The following is a 10,286-nucleotide window of genomic DNA, read 5'->3' as shown; positions in this document are numbered from 1 at the left end:
TTTGAGCATTGTTTCATGGAAAATTATGCAGGCCATTTGCATGTCTCTTTTAGAAAAATCTCTATCCAAGTACTTTGTTCAATATCATAAATAAGTAATTTTACTGTGTGTGTTTATGGAAGACAACATGAGACATCAAGGTGCATAGTAAAATGGTTACTAGGACAAACGGATTAACTTATCCATCATCTTTCATAGTTGCCCATGATTCCAACTTTGTTTTCTGGTTTTGGTTTTGGTACTAAGGATTGAACCCACGGGTGCTTAAATTCTGAGCCACATCCCCGCCCTTTTTGTTTTTTCTTTTGACACAGGGTCTTGCTAAGTTACTTAGGGCCTCACTAAGTTGCTGAGCCTGGCTTTGAGCTTGCAATTCCTCTGCCTTGACCTTTTGAGTTGCTGGGATTACAGACATACACCACCACACTTGGATTATATTATCCACTTTGATAAGAACAGTTATAATACACTCTTTGGCAAAATGCTAAATAAAATATATTACCATCATGCTGGGCATGGTGGCACACATGTATAATCCCAATGACTCAGGAGGCTGAGGTAGGAAGATCACAAGTTCAAGGTCAGCCTCAGAAACTTATTGAAACCCTAAGCAATTTAGAAAAATCTGTCTCAAAATAAAAAATAAAAAGGGCTAGGTGTTGGGTGCAGAGCAGACTGAACTGTGTTGTCTGCAGGGCAGGCTGAACAGATGTTGGCTGCAAGATAGCCCACGCACTCAAACCCCCCTCTATCTGGTTCTTTATCACCTGTTTGCGTCAAGTCTGAACATTCAACCCCGCTCAAGGCTGAACACTTAACCCCACCTTGGGCCAACAAGGCAGCTTGCAGACCCAGAGGCCCCATTAGATTTGGGCTATAAAAACTCCCTCCTGCCAGGCCCCTCTCTCTTGCTCTCTTTGTCTTTCTTGCGTGCGCTGTCTCTCTCTTGATCTTGCGCTCTCTCTCTCTCTCTCTCTCTCTCTCTCTCTCTCTCTCCTTCTTTCCTTTCTCTTTGTTGCACTGCTGCAATAAAGATCTTTTGGTTGCTCTGAGTGTTGTGGTCACTTTTCTTTCACTAGGCATGTTACTCAATGGGTAAGAGCCCTTGGGTTCAAACCCAAGTACAAAAATAAAATAATACAACAAAAGTAGATCTTTTGAATTATTCATCTTATATATTTCCTATTTGGCATGTTTTTGCCTGTATCTCTGGATGGTGAAATTTCATAAGAATAATTTTATGGAAGCATAATTTTATCACTATGAATTTGCTAGCCCTGGTAAGTCCAGTCTTTCCCAGTTGGCAAGGCCAATTTTTCAGAATCAAAATTGCAAATATCAAGAACATATAGAAACACAACAAGACCTATGATTCATAGCTGGCAAAAATACTAACACAGACAAATGGAATTGAAGCCTACACTGTTAGAACAGAGCTTAACAGAAAAACCCTTGAGAGAGCATGAACATTTTTTCTACAACACCACTCCATGTCCTCCTCTCACCCCCACATCTCTGTCTGAACACTGGGCTGTTCGGTTGTAGGCGCCTGGGAGGACTTGGCCTGATGGGAGGGCAGGGAAGAGGAACCTGCAGGGAGGGAAACCTCTGGCCCTAAGGGGAGGAGGAGTTTGGGATGTTGGATATAGCACTCATATTCCCATCCTTTCTCTAGAAGGGACGGAGCCTTGCAGTCACAGGAAACTCTCTCCGTGGGCTCTGTCTGGATGTGGTGTTAACACAGATAACACAAATGGAGAAATAATGAAATTAAATCAGCCTGGATTGGGGCACTCTCTTCCCTTGTCTTTTTATGTTGCTTATGTGTCTTCCTTTCCAGATCTGTGGGTCTGGGGTGTCACTGTTTTTACCCTATAGGTTTGTAGTGCTCTTGTAGGGTTCCAAGATCCCTCCTTTGTGGGGAAGACAATGTTAATAGATCCCAATATCAACAGTATAACACCTATGCACAATTTGTTGTATGAAGACGTTTACAGTTTAGTCTCAATGTACAGAGATGTTGGATTCAAATATTATCTAAAATGTAATCAGTAGTTTTGTAAAAAGATTTACAGTTTCTGACGGTGGACAATGAACTGGGGGTGGGGCAAGGGACAATATGCTGAGGAGGAAGGATGTGAGAAAACAGACTTAATATATCTTAGGAAATGTGAAAGAGAAATCTAATGAAGAGGGTTAGTAGCAGGAGAATAGACAGGAAGTAATTTAGGGTAGACAAGTTCCTGGGAAGACACTAGAGTACATAAAACAAACACACATATGTATTTAGAAAAATAGAGGATGTTAAAATAGTAAAATTTGGAGGGGGAAAGAAAAATGAGATAAACCTGAAGTTTATCTCAGCCGCAGTGAAACAGAGAAACTTCAATTTTTGCTCATAAAAATATCACCTCCAAGTAAATTTACAAAGCAAATAATTAAGAAAACATGAATAGTTTCAGAAAAGACAAATCCAGTGTTCTAAAAATAAGAAAATATTTTATACAAAACACACATTATGGGTAAAATGAGAAATTATATTTTATTAAAATTAAGGTTTAATTTCTTCAAAAGACATGTAATTATATACAAAGAGAGACACACAGATAAAGAGACAGACATAAATACATAGTATATTGGATAAAGACAGAGATGCAGAAATGATCAAAAAAATAAACATATAAAAATAGTGTGCTAGATCTGGAGATCATATTTTCTTCTTTTACAGAAACTTGTTTTTTGTTGTCTTTTTTAATTGTAGTCCATATTTTAACAGATGAGGATCAACCTGATCTGTGAACAAAAGGTCTTTTCAGGTCTCATTTGGGATGGCGTCTTGCTCTGTGCCTGTATAATGATGTTCTAAATTCCATGGTATATGCAAGTTCTCCACAGTGTCCTAGATCTTAAATGGCTGCCTGCAAAAATGAAGAATCAGAAAAAAAAATAGTTGAGAAAGAGAGAAAGACAAACAGAGACACAGTGGCCATTTGAATTTCAGGGGCAAATAGGAAGGGTCTTTTAATGCCTTGGAAGGGTGTGACCTTGGCTGCCTGCCTCTGTGTCAGCAGCTGCAAAGATAACTGGGCAATCAGCAGTGAGAGCACAGGTCCCTAGTGGGCACACAGGGTTCCCAGAGCCCAGCCTGCCTTCTGCAAGGGGAGGGCGGGCGGCAGCAGGAGCCCATACACATGGCTGATGCCCTGGGGGTGGGGTGGGGATGGGTGAATGATGTTGTGCCAAGATCCCAAAAGGTCTGCAATTAATTTGAGTTTTCCATTCAAGCTGTGTTCTGGAGGTTTAAGCTTTCAGTGTACCCTAGACAATTCCTGGAGAATCATGACAGCACACAGCTGTGACAGTGCAGTCTATGTCAATGGGGAGACAGAGTCCTGGGGCGCCTACCCACAGTCTTCCCAGGATCCTGGCCCACTGAGGACTTTAGACACCATGACTGACCTTGATCGTGTGGTGCCCAGACATGGATAAGTCAGGAGAGGAAAAAGGAACAGGAGACTGGACATGAAAGTCACCTCAGGAAGGAAGTGGTATTACCCTGGGTGAGGCAGTGACAGAGGAGAGAAAGAACATCAAATCAACCTTTTCAGAACATATTGAAATTCACTGTTTTTTGAAAAATTTAGATCACTACCAACACATACAACAACACATACAGTTCTGGATAGCTTGCTGATATAAATTTTAATGATTTTTAAATGTCTTTAGAGAAAAAAATTACCATCTCAGAAGTTTTATAATACACAACTATATTTAACACAATGGAAACTATTAACTGGAGAGGGGACACATCTAATATTATTCATTAAAATTATTCATAATATTATTCATTAAAATTTCATCTCAGGTGAAATTCATATCAACATTTTAGGTATAAGCCTATGACCAACAAGAGCACCACTACATATTTATCCAGTGGAAACACCTACAAATATCATCAAAATACCCTGCAGAATCTACATGCAGTGCCCACCATGACACTCCAAACTGGAAAGGCAGACATGTGTTGTTCTAATTTGTTTCTATTGACATAACTGTAGGCCTAAGAGTCGATCTTGATAAAACAAATTTTCTGAGCTCTAGAAATTAAGTTCTAGAGTTTAAGAACATGGTGCCAGAATCTGCTCAGCTATGGGGAGGGCTTCATATCAGAAGGAACGGGAATGGTGGAAGCATGTTACAGAAGAGATCACAGGGCAAGACAGTGGGCAAGACACAGCAGAGAACTCGCTCTAAGATGACCCATTCTTGTGAGAACCAACATCATCCACAAGATCAGCATTGATCCATTCCAAGAGTAAACACCCAGGTTCTCCTCAAGAGAAGAATGCTTGAGGAGGAAGATGGTAGAGCCAATCAAACAGAATCCCTGCCTCTCCACAATACACAAGGAAAGCAGTGAAAGAACAGCTGAGCAGAAAGTAAATACTGACAGAGCAAATACTCCAAAAATCAATTGTGCACAACTCAAGACTTGGAAGCACTTGAAGTTTGGTTACAGGAAGAGAAAATAAGGACAGGAATCCTTAACCTTGAACTGGAACAGGGTGCAGAAGAATGAGAAAGAGAAAAAGAGCAAAAGCTCATTTCCCTGACAATAAAATAAAAGCAAACTGGGAATAAAAGCAGACCAAGATCAAACAGGACAGGAACAGCAAAGCCAGTGAGGGGGTGGAGTAGTTTAACCCAGCTCTGCACTGAAAGCCAGGCAAGGTGGCTGCCCTTCATGGAGTCCACAGCTGGCCAGCCTCCCTGGAAGAAATTCAGTCAACACAGCTTCCCCCCAATGTCAGAGAGCATGAAGTAAAACCAGAGGGAACATCTCTGCAGTGGGATGTCTCAATAATCCATCCAGAAGGAAATCATGGAGCGATCGCTACTAGATAAAGTTACTGAAATAGCCTCCCCCTCCCCCTCACCTTGGACAAGGGGAGTGGAGTGGAACAGACCCAAGAGTTCATCACTCCTGGGAGTGCCATTTCTGAGCCAGCACTCAACATACTTCCATAGGGAACTGAGGCAAAGATGGGCCAGCTGACATCCCATCCCCATCCTGGAGACAGATAAATCTGAGCTACACCAGCCAGGACAGGCTGCTGTGCCATAGAAGGCAAACAGAGGCCCTGCATCTGGAGGACTCAGGCTGCAAATGGGGAGATGACTGTCCTGAGGACATCACAACAAGGAGAAGAGATGCCTGCCATTCAGGACCCTTGGCAGTGAGAGATCAGATGCAGGTGGAGCAACCAACCCTCTATCCCAGGAGTGGAGGGAACCAGCACTCACAATTCACCACCACAGGCAGTACAAACAGTGTCCTGGCAATCTACATCAGTCAGGGGGTCTCTTCTGCACCACAAACCACCCACAGACAGTCTGAAATCTCAGTTACCACCAGTTGCACACAGACACCAGGCTCTCTGCCACTGTAAAGAAGATCTGGATGAGGGGAGCGAGTGCACAGCATCCCACTGTTAGAAAAGCATCCCTGGGCCCTGCATCCTGTGCTCCTGCACCAGGGAGAGACCCTCAGCAGATGCAGCACAGCACCCTCCCAACATGCAGCCTCAGGCGCTGGGCTGATGAACAAGAACTCACAAGTGAGGAATTCCACCAGGAAGTCGCTCCTGTGCCCCAGCAGCTCTAGGAGGCTCCACAGTGATAGGCATCTTCTAAAGACCCCCAACCCTGATGAAATCCATACCAGGAAGACTCCACCTTGGCTTGGATCACTGTAAATAGGTCTAGTGTCAATTTCATCATACAAATTTCACTCTTCACTTTTATTTGATAGTTCTTCCCTCAGTATTTGATACTGTGCCCTCAGTCTGTCTGATTACATGTCTTCTACTGTTTTAAAACATTAATTGGAATTATTCTATCTGTTACCCAGATATGGTTTATCTCACTCCTCTTAGCACCTGTTTTCCCTCTTATTTTACCTGATCCTGCCTCAGATCCTGCCCCCCATATATTTTTTCTTCTTTTTAATTTGGTTTGTATTATGCTTTTCTGGCTTTTCTTTTTCCTTTTTTCTTTGGTTTCTCTTCTTCCCCGATTTTTACTTTCTCATTTTCTGCCCCTATAAAATGTAATAGGAATTTGTCTATCTTAATAACTAATCTCTCATTTTATTCCAGAACATTATTACAATTTTATGCCTGGATTACAGTAATCGTGGAACAGGATCAACTTTTGTTTTCCTAAGGTTGATTAGTACTTGTCTTTGCTGTGAAGAGATTGTAGCAAATAGAAATTAATGTCTTCTCTCAAAGTGGTGCTGGCAACAGAGGACACATCACCACAGACACTCTGAGATCCAAAATATCAGTAGAAGCAATGTTGGAATTTTATACTTCAATAAACCATGAAGTCTTAAAGATATTAACAGATTTCTAGATACACAGGACCTTCACAAATTGAACCATGAGGGTATAGAAAACTTACATCACTATCAAGCAATGAGATTGAAGCCAGAATTAAAAGCTTTCCAGGATCAGATGGACTCTCATCTGAGTTCTACCAAACCTTTAAAGAAGAACTGATGCCCATCTGCCTCAAATTATTTCATGAAATTGAAAAGGAGGGAACATGGCCAAATTCATTTTATGAATCCAGTATCGCCCTGATATCATAATCAAAGACACATCAAGGAAAGAAAACCTCAGATATCTATCCCTGATGAACATATATGCAAAAATACTTAATAAAATATTGGCAAACCACATGAAACACACATAAAGATGGTACACCATGATCAAGCAGGTTTCAACCCACAGACACAAGATTGGTTCAACATGTGCAAATCAATCAATGTAATTCTCCACATAAACACAGTTAAGGACAAGAATCATATGATTATCTCAATAGATGCAGAAAAGGCATTTGGCAAAGTCTGGTACCCATTCATCTGTGAAGTACTGGAGAAGTTAGGAATAGAAGAAACTTATCTCAACATTGTAAAGGCTATATATGACCAACACAACAATAGCATTGTACTGAACATAGAAAAACTAAAAGCATTTCCTTTGTAAACCAAAGAGAAGGATGTCCACTCTCACCACTCCTATTCAATGTTGTCCTTGAAACTCTAACCAGAGCAATAAGGCAAGAGAAGGAAATTAAAGAGTACAAATAAAAAAAGGAATCCAATGATTTCTGCTAAATGGAATGATCCTACAGTTAGAAGACCCCCCCCCCGAAAAAAACTCCCTCAGAGATTTCTAGAGCTGATAAGCATACTTAGCAAAGTATCAGGATATAAGATCAACATTCATAAATGAATCACTTTTCTGTACACCAATAATAAATCTGATGAGAAAGCAACCAAGAAAATCATCTCATTCACAATGACCTCCTAAAAATAAACAATGAATGAACACTTGAAAATAAACCAAGGAGGTGAAAAATTTCTTCAATGAAAATTATAAAATACTTAGTAAAGAAATTGAAGACTTGTAGATGATGTAAAGTCCTCCCATGTTCTTGGATAGGCAAGGTTAATATTGTCAAAATGAACATATTGCCAAAGTATTATACACATTTGCTTCAATCCCCATGAAAATAGCATGACATTCTTCAGAGAAATAGAAAAAAACAGTCCTAAAATTTATTTAGAAGAATAAGAGACCCAGAATAGACAAACAATCCTAGGTAAGAAGAGTGATGCAGGAAGTATCACAATACCAGATCTGAAATTAAACTGCAGAAGTACAGAAACAAAACAGCATGGTATTGGTCTCAAAGTAGACATGAAACCCAATAAAATATAAGACACAAAAAAACCTGTATTTATACAGTCATCTAATACTTCACAATGGTGCCAAAAACATATGTTGGAAAAAAAACAGCCTTGTTAACAAATGGTGCTAAAAAAAACTGGATACCCCATGCAGAAGATTGAAACTAGATCCCAGTCTCTCACCCTGCCCAAAAGTCAACTCAAAGTGGGTCTGGGATCAACATTCGGGCATAGGCACTAACATCCTTAAAAAGACTCCTAAAAATGAATCTGACATAATCTTCCTTTGTACAAATATGAATACACCATAATGATTCTCATCTTGTACATCCACAAAAATAGAATTCCTCATTAGAATAAGGTATATTCTATGCATATAATTACACAAAAATTGATTCAGCACTCTTATATTAATAAAAAGAACCAAAAAATAAAATATTAAAATGTCTAAAAAGGAATCCTAAACTTCTAGAAATAAAACCAAAAATCAATAAGAGGGAGAGAATCAAATTAAAAAGTTTATATGCAGCAAAGGAAAACAATCAAGAATATGAAGACAGAGCCTACAGAATGGGAGAAGTCTTTGCCACCTGCTTCTCAAATAGGGCATTTATATCCAGAATTGAAGTAGCTCCCAAAAGAATTGGAGAAGCCCCCAAAAGAGACTTTCCATCACTAAACTTCTCTCCTAGTCAACAAGATTTTCACATAGACTACCAAGGGGATTTCACAGGAGCTCTACAGAGAGCAAAATGTGGTTTGAAGCTTCCTCTTTCTTGTAAATCCAGGTTTGCAGACAAAATGTGTGAAAACCTCTGCTAGCCCAAGAATATGGTTCAAAGAGTAACTGTTATGTACCCATTCTCTGTCATATGACCATCCCAATGAGTTTAAATCTAAAAGAATTCCCAGAACCAGGACCCAGAGATATTTAGTTATTAGCCCTCTGGACCACTGTAGCTTAAATAAACCTGCTTCCTGAAAATTTCTTGGGTGTCCATCCTCATCTGCCCTACATCAGAATATATATATATATAAACTAAAAAAAGTCACAAATAAAACAAATAATAAATGGGCAAAGAACTATGCAGACACTTCTCAAAAGAAGACATGACCAACAAATTTATGAAAAAGAGTATTTAGCATCTCTACAATGAGGGAAATGCAAATTAAAACCACACTAAGATTTCAACTCACTCCAGTCAGAACAACAATTTTCAAGAATATAAATAAAAATACATGCTGCTGAGGATGTGGGAGAAAAGTTACACTTGTACATTGTTCATGGGACTGCAAATTAGTGTGATCACTCTAGAAAGAAGGATGGAGATTCATCCCAAAACTAGGAATGGGAGGCTGGGGCTGTAGCTCAGAGGCAGAGCACTTATTTAGCATGTGTAAGGCACTAGGTTCGACCCTTAGCACCACATAAAAATAAACAACTAAAATAAAGACATTCTGTCTATCTACAACTACAAAAAAATTTTTTTTAAACTAGGAATGGAACAACCATATGACTCCACTATCCCTATTTATCCAAACAAACAAAAATTATCATACTATGTAGACACTGCCTTGTCAATGCTTAATAGCCCAGATGCTTGTCAATAGATGACTTGATAAAGAAAATGTGACTCACAAGGTCAAAGGATAATTGCTCTCTCTCTCATATGGAAAAACTAAAACAAAACTCAGAAAAAAATGGGGTGAGGGGTCCCATGAAAGTAAAGGAGAGATCAGTGGAGTAGATAGAGGTAGGGATTGAGGGTGAAGGAGGAGGGCCTGGAAAAGAGTGCAACAGTGGAATGAGATTGACCAAAATATTTTATGCATATGCATGTATACCACAGTGGATCTCATCTGCATGTGTATCCATAAAGCACTGATTTTAAAAAGACTATAAATAAATAGAAGGAAGACTAATGGAGTAGAGAAAAAGGAAGAGGGGGATGTACAAGGGAGGTGTGGTAAGCCATTCTTATAGACCATGGCCGCCATTAGAAGATGGCGCCGGCTTCCACTGTGGCCTGTGATAAACAACTCCTTTTATGGAGAGTTGGCGCGCAATCCCTTACCACCCTATAAGAGAGATCCACGTGGCGGCTTGGGATTGGGATGCGGGGGGCTTTATTAAGCTGTGCTTGGGTGTGTCGGGGGCGGGCACTAGAAGAATGATACATGACTCAAGGCCTGAATAAACTGTTGAAAGAAGAATCCTGTGTCGTGTTTCCCTTGTCGGCGAGGGGTCGCGACAGTTGGTGGCCCGTACGGGGAACATATTCCTCGAACCCAGGATCCAGAACTTTCAGCAGTCAGGGTGGTGCACCAGTAAGTTCCCAGGTAAGTGGGAATCCGCAAGTAAGTAGCGAGACGCTCCTCTGTAGAAAAGGAGAGAGCGGGGATTTTTGTACTTTCACTTTCTTTATAGCTCTGAAAACATTATGGGCGCTACTTCTTCAAGCCCAATTTTGTTGGCCCTAGATGGGTTGCTACGTTCAAAAGGACTTAAGGTAAAGCAGAGCACTTT

General features: G+C 40.2%; 1 protein-coding gene across 1 annotated transcript in view; it reads right to left on the bottom strand.

The window, feature by feature from the left end:
* Positions 1–2,566: 2,566 nt before the first annotated feature.
* LOC107158878 (vomeronasal type-1 receptor 4-like) overlaps positions 2,567–10,286 on the bottom strand; it is a 14,485-nt gene continuing 6,765 nt past the window's right edge. The window contains exons 2-3 of the mRNA XM_048791687.1: positions 3,460–3,556; positions 2,567–2,918 (exon numbers count right to left, since the gene is read on the bottom strand). Coding sequence (XP_048647644.1) covers positions 3,530–3,556 — 27 coding nt within the window. The 3' untranslated portion in view covers positions 2,567–2,918; positions 3,460–3,529. The remainder of the gene's footprint in view (positions 2,919–3,459; positions 3,557–10,286) is intronic.

The sequence above is a fragment of the Marmota marmota genome, unplaced genomic scaffold (genome assembly GCF_001458135.2).
Source record: "Marmota marmota marmota unplaced genomic scaffold, marMar, whole genome shotgun sequence".
In the NCBI taxonomy this organism is placed as follows: Eukaryota; Metazoa; Chordata; class Mammalia; order Rodentia; family Sciuridae; genus Marmota; species Marmota marmota.
The sequence above is the reverse complement of the archived record's forward strand: the minus strand, read 5'-3'. Positions and strand labels throughout refer to the sequence as shown.